Below are 17,634 nucleotides of genomic sequence, written 5' to 3'. Positions count from 1 at the left end.
GAAACTTAAGACATTTGTCAATGGGAGGAGGAGGGAAGAGACCTCTGCATGGCATTTACTAACGGATGATTGGGGTTAATTAAAGGAAAGAGGGATATGCTCTGAAAATAGTCTTCCCAGCCAGACGCGTGGTGGCTGTGACACTGAAGTAGAGGTAAAAAAATCATCAGGGTTCTCATAGCAATGCAGACTTTCCCCCTCCCACCAGCTTTTTTTTCCCTGAAAGTTAAAAAAAAGAAATTACTTTGCATTCCTTTAATCCAGTTGCTGCCCAAGCCAAGAAATATACAGCTGCTCACACAGATCAGTGACCTAGATTTGCAGTCAGGTCAACATGTAGGCAGAGATCCATCCTCACAGAGATTACCTGCTTCCACTCTTCCTTTTGCATGTAACCAACACGAATCAAAGCAAGTACAAGGTTCGCCTTTATAACATGGCTTTTTGTCCAGCTTTCAATGCAAATGAGAAGGGTAGAATGGAAATTGTTCAGGTGACAGGGCAAGTCTCATTGGTGCCCTGCTGCACCTGCCCTTTGTTTAAAACCAGCCTCTGGCTTTATTCGTGGGCAAATGTCCAATGGACCTGACTAGAAACCTACAAGCAAACAAAAGGAGGAGGGTGGGAGCAGAGGGTATCATACGGTGCTTCTCTCCTGTCCCTTCCAGCAAAGTCTCACTGTTTAACAATACACTGCTAAGCAAGAGCATTTATCATTTCTATCAGATTAGAGCCCGCAATGATAAAATTAACTCAAAGCAAGATATGTATTTTACAACTACAAAAAATTGATCTTTACAAAACATTTAGCATTTTGGGAAGCCTTAACTGGATAAGAGCTGAGTATCTGACAGAACAAATTAGAGCATGTGAATCCATAAGTGGCCAAAAACTTGATTATATGACATCTAGTTAGGAAGAATGAGAAATACATTTCCTGTAGCTTCAAAGAAATACCAGCTTGTACTTCAGTGCTGCTTAATGACTCTTCGTGTAACGGGTTCAATTCCCAGTGGCTTGTTAGGATAATGTTATCAGCCAAGTGCAACTTTGTTATGGGTTAAGTTTATACCTCTAAACTGATCTCTGAATGAGTCCCCCATTTAAGGCAGTTGTAAGAGACAAGTTAAGGGGCTACCCTTGAAGCAGAGCCTAATAGTCTGCTCAGAAACTAGCACCAAGTGGGCAGATGGTTTGACTGGGTATTGTCACCATGTGCGCATTGGCAGGAGATCACACACACACAAACTGAGAACAAACTGAAAAAGCAGATGAAAGCATGTGGCTGGACCCTGGAAAAAAACCTGGAGACTTTTTTTTTTTTTTTGAGTTGGGGTGCAGGATGAAAAGGCTGCTCTTGGCGAGCAAAAGAAGCTGTTTCCTGTTATTTGATCCCTTCTGCATTCAGAGACACAGCACTTTGTACATTCTTTGTAAATAAACAAAACTACATTGAAGAAATACCCAACTATCACCAAATTCTGCTCCCAACTGCATCACCCACAGGACCATGAACTTTGACTAGTCACTCAGGTCAAAAAGGGGCAAATAATAACATCTGTCCCTGGAATGAACAGCAGATCATAGGCTTTGCCTTATATTCTGCAAACATCTTGAAAAACTCTGTTTATACAATGTGCATGATTGGTAATGTTTTTTCTGTACATGGACATGCTGGGAACACTCCACTAGCTAGGATATTTAGATCTGTGGTATAGCAGCACCTGAAATACGAATCGCGGGTTGTCAACTAGATTTCAGTTTCCCTTGTTGAGTGATGACTAGTCAGCATTTTACTTCGCCAAATGAGGTCTGCTTCATCCTTCTCTAAACTAGTTTATCATCACTGTGAAACAAAGGGAGCACTAATTTCTGTGATCCTCATTCATAATAACTATTACTTTAGAGTGGGATTTTGGCCTTAATTCTGTTCCCATTGATATCAATGGTAAAGCACCCATGGACTTTAATAGGTGCACACCGAGGTCAACTCAAGAATGGTTTTGAAAATCTCCCTTACTTTTTGCACAAGTTTCAAAAGTTTAAGAAAAAAGCAAAAAATTAGGAGATAAATACAGCATCTGGATTTTCATTGTGAAGAGTTTGTTTTGGTAGGGAACTTAGGAAAAGACTTTGAGTGAACTATACTGCAACATGTGTGTGTACCAAATACTTATTATGATCAAGAGACCAAATTCTCTTCATTTCTGATCTAATTAACAATTGAACTCAGGTCTTTCAAGATAAAAGACAAGTTAGTGCATTAACTGCACTACACAGCCAGTGATTGAGTCTACTTATCTTGCGCTCCTTTCCTCCCTACCCCCCTCTCTCCTCACCCAACCCCATCAAAGATGCCACAAAGTATCTGATTGACATTCCCCATGTCATCAAGTTTATTTTCAGGTGGTGGGGGACAAGCTACAATAGCAGTTGGTCAGCTAAAGCATTTTTCTTCCATTTGTTGTTACTGTTAAAAAGTGCTGAATGATATAAAATTTATCCTTTCAAGTTCATTAGGTTCACCAGGTTAAGTTGTTACAAGTTCTATAGTAACAATTAAAAGAAAAAGACAGAAGGTAAGGTACAATGCCTTTGGTGTACCTGGTACAAAATAATACATATAAAAATGACAAAAGAAATTCTGCTATAAAGCTTCCCCATCAACTGGTAAACTTTTGTTAGAAACAGATATTAATTAGATAAACAGATAGATTTAAGAATAACTAGAGTGTTTCAAGGTTCCTTTGATCCATATGCTAAAGACAGATCAGTTGCCTTTAATTCACAGATAGGTACATTTCAGCCCTATTTGAATGGACAGTGTGTGAATCAGCTCAGAATTAAGAGTATCTGTTTAAAATCCAGATAGAAAGATTGCATATAATCAAAATGGCATTTTACTCTTCTCGTCTTTGTTTTCTCAACTCCTACAGAGCCTTGTAGTTGATTCAAAACCATTAATGTGCTCTACGTCCTTTTCACAAATCATAAAGTTAAGATTTGTTTTGACCTTGGTCGTAACTAGGTCTTAGGTAACAATTGTGGTTGGCAGTCCCAGCGTGGTTGGGAATCTCTGCAGCATTTGGAATATTGCTTTCAGTACATGTTATTCTGTAGCTATGATATGCTAAACTGCTGCAGAACAAATGCAATATGTGCACAGAGTATAATCTTTAGCAGTTAGCATTATTCTACTGCATCAATATAATGCCAGTTAAGAACCAGGTCAAAAGACCAGTTACCACTGGATTTTGTTTACACATTTGTGACTTAAAGAGTTTAAACATCTCATCTAAGGACAAAATTCATTTTTGAAAGATAGTTCATAAATCTTTAAAAATTACTCTCTCTAAAGATTATAAAAGGTTAGTCAAAACTTTTTAATATGAACAATTTGGACAAGCAGAAGTAGTTCTGGTTTTAAAAGGTTATAGCAACAATCACTACAATTGGGACATAATCCACAAGGATGCCTATAACTGACAGTTTGTATTTCTTCTAAGGATTCTCATTAAAAAGATTTGACTGCTTATGGGCACGTTACCTTTTCCAAGTGACATGCCACTCTTTTTTAATCTGCTGTTGGCATTCCCCAGAATGTACTGAAGATAACTCTATTTACATTCAAAAATATTTTTTTTTTGAAGTATCTTCAGCATAGTGGAAATGGCCATAAATCAGTCAGTGGAAGCCTCCCTAACATAAGTGCAGGACAGCTTTGTTGATCTCTGGGTTTGTCCAGTCATTCCGGATGTCATCTAGGTGATTGTCAAAATCCACAAGGGTTTCGTAGGATTTGCTGTCCAAGAGAGATGCGACAATCCTCTGGGCTTCAGACCAGTCTTCACAATAATCACTAGAATGTAAAATAACTAGGAATTAATAGTTTTCAAGGAAAATGATCTCCACCAGCTCTTTCAATTAAAACATAAGCCATAGCACTATGCAATGTGGCTACAGCTATGGAGGCAGAATACTGACAGTTTTTGTTTTTTATAAGCTAGATGTTATCTCTCAACATTATGAAAATCAGAAACCTTTCAAAGCATGGTCAACTATTGCCTGTTTTCTACTTACAAGGTCATTCTATATTATGTTGTTCGAGTGTAATAAGATAATTTTGCTCTTTATAGCTATTTACACAAAGGAACATCTCTTTATCACAACTTAGATATAAACATATTACTTACAAATGTGGGTCTTTGCATCTCCATTTGTTTTCATGATGCTCATACACATGAATGGCAGGTTCTATGCACTCCATCGTAAATTTAGTGTTATCCACCTGACATGCAACAGAAACAAATCATGTTCTTTCTTTCAAGATCCCAAATAAAGAGATAATATAAAAATGACAGTGTGGTTTTGAACATAATAGCATCTTCCATTCACCTCCATTAATCCATTCAGTGTTTCATCTTGTTGCTGCTTCTGAAGTGCCCATTTTTAAATGGTCTAAAGTGGTTTCTTTTAAACCACCAACATTCCACTGTAGCCCACCATTGCTTTTGCCCCATTGAGAAGGTAAGCCATTACGTCATGAAAGGTTTTGGAAGAATACACCTTTACTCTCCCACCACATACACAGAATGCAGCAACTCTCTCCATGACCAAGGAGGGCCAAAAGCAGGCTCTCTTTAGAGCACAGTAACTGCTCTGCTGGGCAAAAGAGGTTGCTTGAATGCCCTGCAAGGGACTCCCCATGGCACTCTGAGGGCTCAGCAAGTTAGTCATTACCATTACTTTATTAACAGAGCCAAGAAATGGGATTTAAACGCTCATTCCAATATTGTGATTATAATCAGAAGAGAGATAAATGAAATTATATACCATTATGAGTGCCGGGTCATTAAAGCCCTCTGCAATCCTGGAGGCTACCTTTTCAGCGACCTGGTTTGGACTACAGAAGAAGGTCAAGTTAATTGTACTATATATTTCAGCTGAAGCCAGTAGGAAATAAGAGCTGAGAAGAGACATGAGAAAAAACAGTGTAGTTGCAAACACGAACAAGATATTAAACTGATACTACACTTGATCTAAATCAGAAGGGTAAGAAAACACTGAATCATCTCCCTTTAGCACATGATCTATATCTTAGCTGCGTTCCAGCAGTAGACATGATATATATTGGTTTTAGTAAGGCTTTTGCTACAGTCACATATAACATTCTCATAAGCAAACGAGGAAAACGTGGTCTAAACAAAATTATTATAAGGTGGGTGGCACAACTGGTTGAAAGACTATACTCAAAAAGTAGTTATCAATGGTTCGCTGTCAAATGGGTAGGGTGTATCTAGCAGAGTCCCACATGGGTTCAATCCTGGATCTGGTACTATTTAATATTTCATTAATGACTTGGATACTGGAGGAGAGAATATGCTTATAATGTTTGCTGATGACACCAAGGTTGGAGGGATTTCAAGCACTTTGGAGGACAGAATTAGAATTCAAAATGACCTTGATAAATTGAAGAATTGGTCTGAATTCAACAAGATTCAATTTAATAAAGATAAGTGCAGAGTATTTCACTTAGGTAGGAAAAATCAAATACACAACTGCAAAATGGGGAATAACTGTCTAGATGGTAATATTGCTGAAAAGGATCTGGGTTATAGTGGATCACAAATTGAATATGAGTCAACACTGAAATGTAATTGTGAAAAAGACTAATATTCTGGGGTGCATTAACTGGACTGTCCTATGTAAGACAAGGGAAGTAACTGCCACACACTATTCGGCACCGGAGGCCTCAGTTGGAGCACTGTTTCCAATTCTGATTGCCACACTTTAGGAAAGAAGTGGACAAACTAGAGAATGTCCAGAGGAGAGCAACAAAAGTGATAAAAGCTTTAGAAAACCTGACCTATGCGGAAAGATTAAAAAAGCTGGGCATGTTTAGACCTGGGGGGCGGGGGCGAAGACTGAGGTAGACCTGATGATATAATAACCCTTCAAATATGTGAAGGGCTGTTATAAAGAAGACAGGGATCAATTGTTTTCTATTTCCACTAAAGGTACAACAAGAAATAATGGGCTTAATCTGCACCAAGAAAGATTTAAATTAATAAGGAAAAACTTTCTAATGATAAGGGTAGGCAAGCTCTGGAATAGGCTTCCAAGGGAAACTGTGGAATCCCCATCACTGGAGGTTTTTAAGAACAAGTTAGACAAACACCTGTCAGGAATGGTCTAGGTTTACTTGGTCCTGCCTCAGAACAGAGGGCTGGACTTGATTTCCTGAGGTCCTTTCCAGACCTACATTTCCATGATTCTATAATTTTTCTGCAGTAAATGCTTACTCAGACTTGGTGTGGATCCAATAGTTTGCAGCCTCCAAACCTTCCCACCAGATCAATATCATAGTTATCTTTTGCTCCATTTCCAGGAACTTGGAAAAGGAGATTTCTAAATTTGCTCACTAAATCTACATCTAAAACTCATTCAATACCCAGTTCCACTAGTAAGCAAATGTACTGATATTTCTTTAACAAGGTAGTAAAAGGTACAGTCACTGTATGGTGCAAGGGTATCTTGGCAAGCAAATTCATAAATTTAAAGTGAATAAGTGCGTAATATTCCTTCAAATTACCCAAGTGCATGTAAAACACATTCCCCTGGAAGATCTAGAAACCTAAGAGGAGCACATAACTTAGAAATCTTTAATGGATTTACTTTGCTCTAAATGATAAGTCCAGGGCCGTGATCCTTAAAACTTCCTTTATGTGTGAAACTTCTGCTACAGATCCTCCTGCATACTAGCTTCCCTTCATTCCTAATATTCCCAATGCACAATTTCTCTGCAGGAACCCGAGTGCATAGCTACATGGAACAAGTAGTATTAAAATAGTATTCAGATGAAAAGTTCACTTTAATGGGATAATTGTGGCTATTTAGGCCGTGGAGGAATTTAACTGTTTTGTAGATTTGCTATTTATTTCTTCTGCCTGCATTTAGAGAGTTACATTGAATAGACCCAGATCTCTCCTCATTGCCTACAGCAATTGCTGCTTTTCTCCCTTCAGGTCACTTTGGAATTGAGTTCTGTCGTCTTGTATTTGCCACTCCTTTAGCCTTAGTGGAGAAAATCTGATCGCAGCTGAATTTACCCAAAATAAAGCTGTGCTGCGTGCAGACAGGTGTGTGCGCGTTTCAGTTTAGTTGGTCCAAAATACCTCTGGAAGTCTTAAAATGTCCCAGACTGTGCTCTTATCAGACGAATGCATCACAACTTAAAAAGTGACAGATGCATCACCACCTGAGAAAAGCAGTTCTGCAGACCACCTGAAAATCCTCCACAGACTATAGTAATATATATATATATATATATATATATATATAAAAAGAAAGTGTATATAGACAAACTGATATATGAAGTGTGGTATTTTTCAGTAGATTCAGTCTTCATTGTGAGTTTACAAACTCTAAAAGGCAGAGGCACATTTGTGTAAGAAGGACTTAACCCCTTATCTATAAATATTACGGTGGTGTCTGGAGGCACTGATCAAGTCGTTGTACATATACAGAGAGAGTCTCTGCTGAGGAGTTCCTTAAATGCCTTATCTTATATTTCCGGCTGGTCTTATGGCAATGTGAAAGTCAACAGCAACATCTCCAAAAATTCATAGCGTCTCTAGCAAGCCATATGCTGAAGCATACATAGTATTAAAGTATTGTGAAAGTAAATCCCCCCCACTCCATTTTGTTATAATTAGTAGATTCCAAAGAAAATCTGCTTGCGCCTAAATCATTACTGATCAAATGGGAAACCCTCTGAACTCCTCTGACAGCTTCTGAGACATGAGAATTTTTATTTGGAGATATCCCTCAAGACCAGAAGAAATTTTGCTCCAACAAAATGGCTTGAATAAATTAAAATGTTTTACTGAGAACAAGATGTTAATATTGATTTAAAATGAAAGCATTTATGTCCTCAAATTAGTCTTAATACTGGATAAGCTTAATGATTTAAACATGGGAAGAAAAAAATATTCAATATACATGTGTAAACTTAAAATATTGTCCCTTAGGATGGCTTTTATTGGTTATTTAATGAGCTGAATTAATGAGATGGAAAATATAGACTTACTCAGTTTTAAGATAAGGCATACATTTCAGATGCATTTGAGTGTGATTTTAAAGCTTTTCCCCAGAATACTATTTGCTGAACTAAAGAGCCTAAGTAACTTGGTATTAATCTACAGCAATGACACACAAAGCGGACAACAAATCCACTGTGTCACTACCGTATCTCAAAAAGCATAGTGTTTCTGACAGGACTGCAAATAAAATTTGCAGTCTAGTGGTTTTCATTTTTGCATCAGTATAGCTAGACCAACACAAACCCCCAATGTGTAGATGTATTGCACTAATGTACAAGTTACAAATCACACAATTTAAGTCACCTCTGGTACTGGCAAAGTGTGTCTACAACATTAGGCGCTTCCACCACTATGACTACATATCAGTATAGTTATACTGACACAAATTTCCTGGGTCTAGATAAGCCCTAAGTGGGTCTTAGTTGTAAAATATTTACAGTGGACTTTACTTTTAAAAAAGAATTAACACATGACCGTTAAAATTCTATAATTAATTTACAGTGAGGGCATGTTGGGTAAAATTTACAAAAACAGCATGAGTGAATTAGAAGCTTAAATAGTTCCATTTTCAGAAGTGCATTAAGTCCCACATACTTTCAATGGAATTCGGACTCCTAAATAACTGATGGTTTTGAAAATTTTACAACTTGTTATTAAAGAGTAATCTTGGGGAAAGTGATGAGTAAGAAATCACGTCTGTGCTCTACTTACATGGTGTACCATTGCAAGATAATTCCATGACTAGGTAGCAAAGAGCTTCATAAAAAATTAAAGGCAACTAAATAATCTGATAGAGATTAAATCATTTCAAAATGAGTTCCCAAAAAATCTATAGATTCATGAATCCATCTGTGAATTCTAGAGATTTCCCTGATAATCTGCCAGTTAAATTGATTAGCAAGCACTGAAACATCCAGCGATTCTATAACATCTGCAATATAGGAGTAATTCTGGGAGACGACACAAAAGACATTTCACAGATATCTAACAGTATTAAGGAAACAAGGTGAAACCACATGACAGTTGTCAAAGTTAAAAACATTCACAGATTATACGTGCAATTATTTTTGTTGGCATAATATAAAGTGCAGCAAGAGAGAGTAAACAGGAGGAGATATTGCGTCGACACACCTGGCATCTTTCACACGCTCGTTAGCCTGATAATATCCAGCTATCACGTAACTATTCTCTTTGCACCACGAATCAATCTGAAAGAGTAAACAAAACAATTGTGAGTCCAGAAAATCACACTAAACTACCAAAAAGTATATATCTTTCCTGAGGCTAAGATGGCAATTGAAACCTTATAACATTTTAGCCAACTGCTAACGAAGTTAACCAAATGCTAATATACTTAACCACAACACAGGAAGAAACACAAGTTTTAGGGAAAAGATATATAAAACATTAATGAAATTAAGTTGAACAAGAAGATATTTGAATTGTGATGTACAGCCTGAAATTCAAAGAACAGCATATGTTCTGGAGTGCTTGAGTAACCACTGGCATAACATTTTAGGTCTTACTAGCTATTTTCTGTTAGTGTTTAGTTGGCAACGGGAAGTAGAGCAACATACAGGATGCGAGACTATACCCCATTTCACAAAACAGTTGCATCCATTTTGCTCAAAATAGTAGAAGTTCACATAGTGTTAAAATGTATACATTTTTGTATTATATAATGTTTTCTTTAAAAAGCAACTGATGCCTTAAATTTAAGAACTGAAAGATATGACAAAAAATTCTGACCATTGTCTCATTCTTCCAAATCACATCAGTTTCTAGGGGGATCTGCATTAACACAAGATTTTTTCTTAATAGTTTACCTGTGAGGGTAATTAAACATTAGAACAATTTACCAAGGGATGTTGGGTGGATTTTCCATTGCTTAGTCTTTAAATCAAGATAGAATGCCTTTCTAAAAATGTGTTTTGCAGCTGCGCTACAGCATAAGCTTGATGCAGGAATTACTGGGTTAAATTCTATGGCCTGTGTTATACCGGAGGTCAGACTAGATCCGTGGTTCTCAACTAGGGGTACATGTATCCCTAGGGGTACGCAGAGGTGTTCCGGGGGTACATCAACTCATCTAGATATTTGCCTAGTCTTACAACAGGCTACAGAAAAAGCACTAGTGAAGTCAGTACAAATTAAAATTTCATACAGTGACTTGTTTATACTGTTCTATATATTATACACTGAAATGTAATCACAATATTTATATTCCAATTGATTTATTTTATAATTATATGGTAAAATGAGAAAGGAAGCAATTTTTCAGTACTAGTGTGCTGTGACACTTTTGTATTTTTATGTCTGATTTTGTAAGCAAGTTGTTTTTAAGTGAGGTGGAGCTTAGGCGTATGCAAGACAAATCAGACTACTGAAAGGGGCACAGTAGTCTGGAAAGGTTGAGAGTCACTGGACTAGATGATCATAAGGGTCCCTTGTTCTATGAATAAGACTTCACATATGCAAATACTTTAACAAAAAAAAAAACAACTATGAAAGCTTATATAGTTTTTTGAATGAAAGGACAAATTCAGACCTGGTGTAAAGCAGGAAAAAAATATCTGGAAAACAATGGATATGGTCTGAATTTAGTCCATTATCCGTTGTTTTGAAAATACACATCTACCATTCCTGTTGCTCATAATTAAGAGCATCAGGCCAGGATAATCCAGAAATTTGGAAGGTGGAGAAAACAGCTAGTGCTTCCCTCCCCAGGTACTATGCATTTTAAAAAACCCAAACAGACTGATTAAAATGGATTCCAAAATGTATTTGATGTTGAACTTTGGCATCCTGTAAATCAGAACAATTTCATATTTAGTACAATAATTACAGTATTTAACTGTCTAAGCAGAAGAAAGCCATGCGAATAATCCCTCATCCACAGGGGATGACACGGATTTATATGTTTTATTAAAATGTCATCTTCTGGCATTGAAACAGCAGTTGGCCCTTAACTGGAGCAATTATAAACCCCATTTCAAGGGTTTATGATTTCAGTTTTAATTGCTAGTGGGCTGAAACCCTGGCACTAACGCCAACAACCCTGACACAAATTTACTTTAAAAAGGAAAGCTGTCAATTTAAAAATTACGTTTGTCTGTTTTCAGTAGCATACACAGTAAAAATGTCAATTTCAAACAAGTGTAACTTTTAAGTTGACAGTTTCCTTTTCACTCAGTGAAAAAACTTTTTCTGTAAACAAAGATTGTTAACTTTTTTAATTTAACAGCAATTTCGCTCGATTTACACTAGCACTTTTCCTTACATTTCACATTGTAGCAATACCACCAATGGTAACCCCAGCATCAACTGGCCACTGATGTTTCTATTCCTGTCATCTAACCCTGATCAGAGCAGGTCAACGTGAGACAAGTGATAAAAATAACAATACCCAGCTCTTATATAGTGCTTTTCACCTGTGGATGTCAAAGTGCTTTACAAAGGTAAAAATGCCAGTGGCCAGTATACCCAAGGGGCAGATCCTCAGCTTGTGTAAACTGTCACAGCTCCACTGAAGTCAGCTTACTCTAGCAGAGGCTCTCCCCCCAGAGCTTCAATCACTGCTACCAGAAGTGGAGCTGCATCCACACTGATGCAACCATGGAGGATTTTGAAAGATTTGCAAGTATAGATAAGGCCTGAGTATACAGGCAGTGTCACTGTTGCTCATGTATAACCAGGCAGTGGACAGCAACTGCACTACATCAGGAAAGAGAGTTTTTTAAGTGTGGTTGTAAAACTACAACGACCGGCTGGGGGAGCCAAAGGCAGTACCTAAAACTTTTCGTAACTTGCTTTTTAAAAAGGACTTCATTTCAAATTGAGAACAAATGTGCAAATTAAGAATCGTGCAAATTTATTCCTTTCAATCCTTTTGCTGAAAAAGCCTGGTAAACACTATGAATGTTTCCATTAAAGCTGTTGTGCCCACAGAAGCTGCTGGCTTGGTACATGTTCCTTTCCCCATGTGTACTTTGAAACTGAGCTATGACATCATTTCAGGGGTCATTTGATATCAATAGGATTTTTTTTTCATATTACTTCAATAATCATTTTTAGAACTTTTTTAAAATGGACAAGGCTGGCACTGAAAATGTACCCTCTAAACTAAGGATTAGATTTGGAAAATATTAACTCAATTTGATGCTCATGCATAACTCAGAAATCAATGGGAGTTTTTGTTCATTAAGTGTCTGATCCTAAAAATCCTCATTCACATAAGCAGTCCATTCACCTCCAGGGTAATGATTACTCACCCAAGGAAGAGTTTATAGTAATAGGCCCTGAAGGGGAAAAAAAAATAATACATCCCCTCATTAAATTCAACCAATGCTGCAAGACGCTTTGGATATCTAGGAGTTTCTGGAAAAGGACATCAACTTTAACTGCGTGAATTTTATTGACTTGTTCACTTAAGATGGCTCCTTAACTCAGAATTTTCCTTGTATTCATATTGTTACATTACATGCAAAACAGCCTCCATTTTAAAAGCCACAACAATCCAGTTACTATGAGCTGTTACATAAATACTTAGCCTTTGTACAAATAGAGAGAGAGACACACACTCTGGGCTCTTGGTAAGTTTTTAAAAATTGACAAGTATTGTAATTTGCAACCCATCTTCATGAACTTTATAATTAGGGCTTGCAAAAATTGATTAATTGTGGGAAAGACAGGGATTTTATGACTTTACTTTTAAAATCAATGTCCAAATACAAATAAGAAGTAGTGAAAAGGCAATAAATTGAGGATTTTAAGGTTTCTTAAATTACATAATGTACTAATATTTCAATTCTTTAGCTGTGTAAGAAACAGAAGAAAAGATTAAGACCCAGATCTTGTAATGAGCTTCACATGTGGACCCATTAAGGATCAGGGTCCCAATTTGGATTTAAAAAAAATTCTTCCATGTCCAGGGTACCTTTTTACATAGTTGAATCATTCTGTAATTGTGCTGTGTCCCAATTTTTCCCAGATCTCAAAATAAAAAATATAAACACCACAACGTCTAGCACAGCAGTCTCCAAGCATGTTTGCAGGTTTGGGGCTTTAATCTGTGAAGCTCTTGGTGTTTTGTGTTTTTAAAAAATCTTGGAAGCTACTTGCCCACATAGGACCCCGACTGGAGTCAGCTGTGTTCTATGGGACTGCAGCAGTCCCTCTGCATGCCACACATTGTAGGATCAGGATCTAAGGAAACAAGGCCCCCTTCCTAACAGTTTAGAATTTTAACTCCGGAAAAACAATGCTTCTGATACAGGCCAAACACTGAAACGCTCCACTGCACTTGGGAGATTTACACACGCTAAGGCAGTGGTCCCCAAATTTGTTATATTGCACCCCACCCCCATTACTTGTAACGTAATCTGTCTGTACTCCCCCAGGTGCTGGGGCCAGAATCAGAGCTGCGACTAGGGCTAGGAGTGGAGCTGGGGCTGGAGCAGAGCTTCTCCCACCAACATAGCTTTTGTCACTCGCAACTGATGGGAGAGCTCTTCACCAGAGCATAGAGAATCTTCACCCCATGAGCTGCAGCGATGCACTTTTATCGGTGCCGCTGAAGAGCTGTACGTATAGACGTAGTCTGACGTACTTATATCGCAATCTGTATGAATTGAGTACTTACCTATACCTTAAACCAATTAATCACTGGAAATGAATAAATATACAAACTATCACCTAGTTCAGCTCGTCTAGACAGAGCTGGTGTTTCTCAAAAGGCTACTGCCCTTCGTTTTGTCTAAATTTTGCTGTTTCAGGCTCCAGTAACTAGACATTCTACGACTGTGTCCAGTCATTTTAAAAAACTAAGAGACATCATCTCTTACCACAGGCTCAGCTTTCAAATTTGGCGGCTTGCAGCTAAGCATCTAAGGCCTCAATCATGGAGCTCTGAGTGAGAGGACCCTTATACCCACATGGAACCACACTGAAGTCAGTCGGCTTCTACACAGAGACAAGGACCTGCCCTTATGTATCAGCTTGCAGGACTGGGCCAAAATCTGTGTATTTAGGTATCTTAAAATCCACGTCTGGGCACCCATGTTTGAAAGCTGAGCCTTATTTTGTTTCTTAAGCATTGTCACATCTTTTGCTTATCGACATTAATACTTCATTTATATTTTACGATGACTAATATAACTTCAAGAGGTACACATTTAATATAATGAGAGCCCCACGTTATACATCAGTCCTAAAATTTTAGCTCAGTATATTCCAGTGCAACACAAACAATATAATGTGGGACACTCACATCAAAGTAGCAGGCAATCTTGAAAGTCACAATTTCAGCTTGTTTTAGACTGGTGATGCCTGAGCAAAAGTTCCTTAAAGCTAGTCATGGTGGGTGTCAGTCTGCTTGCAGCCACGTTATTCACAGACCTGAAGGCTAACCTCCTACATAACACAGGCCAGAGAATTTCACTCAGTAATTCCCTGGATCAAGCCCAGAACTTGTGCTTGAGCAAAATCATATGTTTTAAAAAGACATCCAATCTTGAGTTAAAGACATTATGAACACCACATATCTTAAAAAATACAGTATAACATTTTATACTGTACTTCAATAGCATCTTTCATCCAAGGAGCTCAGGACCCTTTAAAAACACAAATGAATTTAAAGTTCACCCATCTGAAGAAGGGTTAAACCAGGTCCTGTCTACATAAAGAAATTCACACAAATGTGACTATATTGGCATGTTACTGGATTAAATCACAGTGCACTGCTGTGGTATAATCCCTATTTTGCACTGGTGCACCATATATACATTAGGGGTTTGCTTTGGCATAACTACACCAATAGCGTTATACCAGTGGAACTTTCCTTAATGTAGAAAAGTTTTGAGTTACCCAGCGTATCACAGCAAATCCATGGCAGATGCAGAAAGAGGACCCTCATCTCCTGTCCAAATCCTGTGCTCTACCCACATCAGACTATATGTAAACATGTATTTCTGTCTTGACTAAGAAAAACTGGTGCATTTTTAGAAAGAAATGCTTTTTTAAGGTAACATGATTAAACTGGAAGTCATTGAAGTCAATTTAAAAGGCTTCAAAAAGGGATTGGATATTTATATGGATATCTAGAATAGCTGAATTTATAATTCACAAGAATAGATCTGGGAAGGAATATTAAAACTTGTGCTTCAGGGTTGAAGCCAATTTCTGTTAGAGACCAGGATAACACATAATATGGGAGCAAATTATCCCAAACATGCCTACTGTGAGGTTCCCATTCCTTCCTCTGTAGCATCTGGTACTGGCCACTGTGAGACAGGACACTGGACTAGATGGACCTTGGGTCTGATCCAGTCTGGTAATTCCTATGAGCTGTGTGTCATCATCAGAAGCAATCTCCCCACTGACCAGGACACACCAACTCAAAGCAGCACTGGACCCTGCCAGAACAACAGATGCAAAACCTGCAGACATATCCTCACTGGTACAATGATCAACACCCACCCACAATACATCTTTCAAGATCCATGGGTCTCACACATGCCTATCACAACATGTGGTGTACCTCATCCAGTGCACTAAATGCTTCAATAACAACTATGTGGGTGAAATGAGACAATCAATACATTCTCAAATGAACTCACACAGAAAAATGATAAAAGACAAAAACACCACATCACCATTTCACGAAACTATCACTCTATATCTGACCTCTCATTCTCAAAGGAAATCTACACATCATCTTCAAAGGACAAGCCTGGGGACTTAAATTCATAACTTTTCTTGACACTAAGAACCATGGACTGAATAGAGACATTGGATTTATGGTTTATTACAAACAGTCTATAACCCACTAACCCCTCCCCATAGCATTGGCCATGTCACCTTGAATGTTCCCTTGCAATGTGTGTTAACTACTTACGTAGTATTTATTTATTTCACCTTGTATTTAGTTGTGACACTTTGGGTATGTTTACACAATAAAGAAAAACCTGCAGCTAGCCCATGCCAGCCGACTCAGGCTGTGGTGTTGTTTCATTGCTGTGTAGACTTCCAGGCTCAGGCTGGAACACCAGAGGTTTTTCTTTGCTGTGTAGACATACTCTCCGAGTACAGTTCCCAGACCTGAAGAAGAGCACTGTGTAAACTTGAAAGCTTGTCTCTCACCAACAGAACTTGGTCCAATAAAAGATATTACCTCACCCACCTTGTCTCCCTAAGAATTACCCACCTTGACTTAAAATACCATTTGTAGCATGTAAGCAAAGTTTAACGCCTGTTTACAACATGACTAGGTAACACGATTTAAAAGGTGTTACATTTGATGCTAAGTGGTGTTTCAAGTCACGTTAGCTAACACCATTTAAAAAAGCCTAGGTTTTTTTCTAGTCTCGGAGGCAGACCTTGGCTACATAAGAAAGTTAGACCTGTAAAAGCAAAGCTGTGAATTTAAACCAATCTAGTTATATTTGTATAACCTGCTGTGTGGGAATTCTTATTTCAGTATAAGAGTGCCCTTTTCAGTTTAGTTTATATCACTTTGGAAGGGGTAAACAGGAATCAGTGTGTCCACTTGGGGAATTATGCGGATATAATTATGCCCCTATACCCGTCAACTTCCTCTTACAGAGAGGATCACTAAGTCTACACTAGCAAAACAGGAGCTGTACTTTTCAGCTGGGGCAGTTTTCACCAGCGAAAAACGGTAGTGCAGACAGTGTAGAGCATCTGTTTGCATGAACCCTTGCTTTTCCAGGGCTCAGTCTACAAGCTCTTCTGCGAGGCAGAGTCTGCATCTCCCTCTCGGCCATTACATGCCACTCAGGGCCCTTTTTGTTTTGGGGCCATTCCGTGGGTCTCTGCGGTACAGCTGTGTCTGCCTGTGCGGGCGCACGTGCGAGTCTTCCCCCTTTCAGCTTTGTCTGAGGGGGCCTTTCCGCGCCTGGGCTCTATCCCTAGCCCGTCCACTGATCTGACGCGCGACCTCGGGGGGCGCAGGGGGGCGTTTCCCCACCTGCCTAGCGCTCTAGGGGAGCCGTGAGGGCGCTGACGATGGGCCCAGTGCTACTCTCGCTCCTTACCAGCGTCAGCGCCACCTCCAGCATGGGGGCCAGGGCCAGGGTGCCGTGGAAGAGGGGGACGCAGTCCACGAAGAGGGTGTGGGGCTGCGGCTGCCCGTGGGGCTGCTGGTCCTTGCGGGGCGGGGCCGGCTGCTTCTCGGCCACCAGCAGCCCGTTGACGGCGCAGTGCGGGTACTTGGCTCCGTGCAGCACCATCTTGCAGTAGGCCTGGGTGGTCAGCTTCATCCTGGGGCGCCCTGCTCCGTCGCGGGGGCCGGCCCCCAGCTCCGCCCGCCTCGCCTCGCCTCACGGCGCGGCGGGGGGCACCATAGGCGGCGGAGACGCTGGGGCTGCCCCGCCGGGCCGCGTGAGGCTGCTCCGGGCGGCCCCCGAGAGGCCAGCTCCCGCCTCCGTCCTCCGCACGCGACGCCCTCGCGCTCCCCGCCGGCGGCCGCAAAGCGCCGCCCGGCGCTGTCGCAAAGCGCCCCCCGGGGACGCGA

General features: G+C 39.5%; 1 protein-coding gene across 2 annotated transcripts; it reads right to left on the bottom strand.

Annotated features, from left to right (window-relative positions):
* Positions 1 to 2,372: 2,372 nt before the first annotated feature.
* On the bottom strand, positions 2,373 to 17,630 carry EMC8 (ER membrane protein complex subunit 8). 2 transcript variants are annotated; one of them, XM_073308115.1, is made up of 5 exons: positions 17,156 to 17,630; positions 9,234 to 9,310; positions 4,834 to 4,966; positions 4,194 to 4,288; positions 2,373 to 3,859 (listed from the first exon to the last, which is right to left on the bottom strand). In XM_073308115.1, the coding sequence occupies exons 1-5, from the start codon at positions 17,378 to 17,380 to the stop codon at positions 3,700 to 3,702; spliced, it is 690 nt and encodes a 229-aa protein (XP_073164216.1). In that variant the 5' UTR covers positions 17,381 to 17,630; the 3' UTR covers positions 2,373 to 3,699. The 2 variants fall into 2 exon arrangements, with proteins under 2 accessions (XP_073164216.1, XP_073164217.1); XM_073308116.1 differs by having other exon boundaries at positions 4,834 to 4,903; positions 17,156 to 17,626.
* Positions 17,631 to 17,634: the final 4 nt, after the last annotated feature.

Source organism: Lepidochelys kempii, chromosome 12 (assembly GCF_965140265.1).
Source record: "Lepidochelys kempii isolate rLepKem1 chromosome 12, rLepKem1.hap2, whole genome shotgun sequence".
NCBI lineage: Eukaryota > Metazoa > Chordata > Testudines > Cheloniidae > Lepidochelys > Lepidochelys kempii.
Note: the sequence above shows the minus strand (reverse complement) of the source record. Positions and strands in the feature narration are given on the sequence as shown.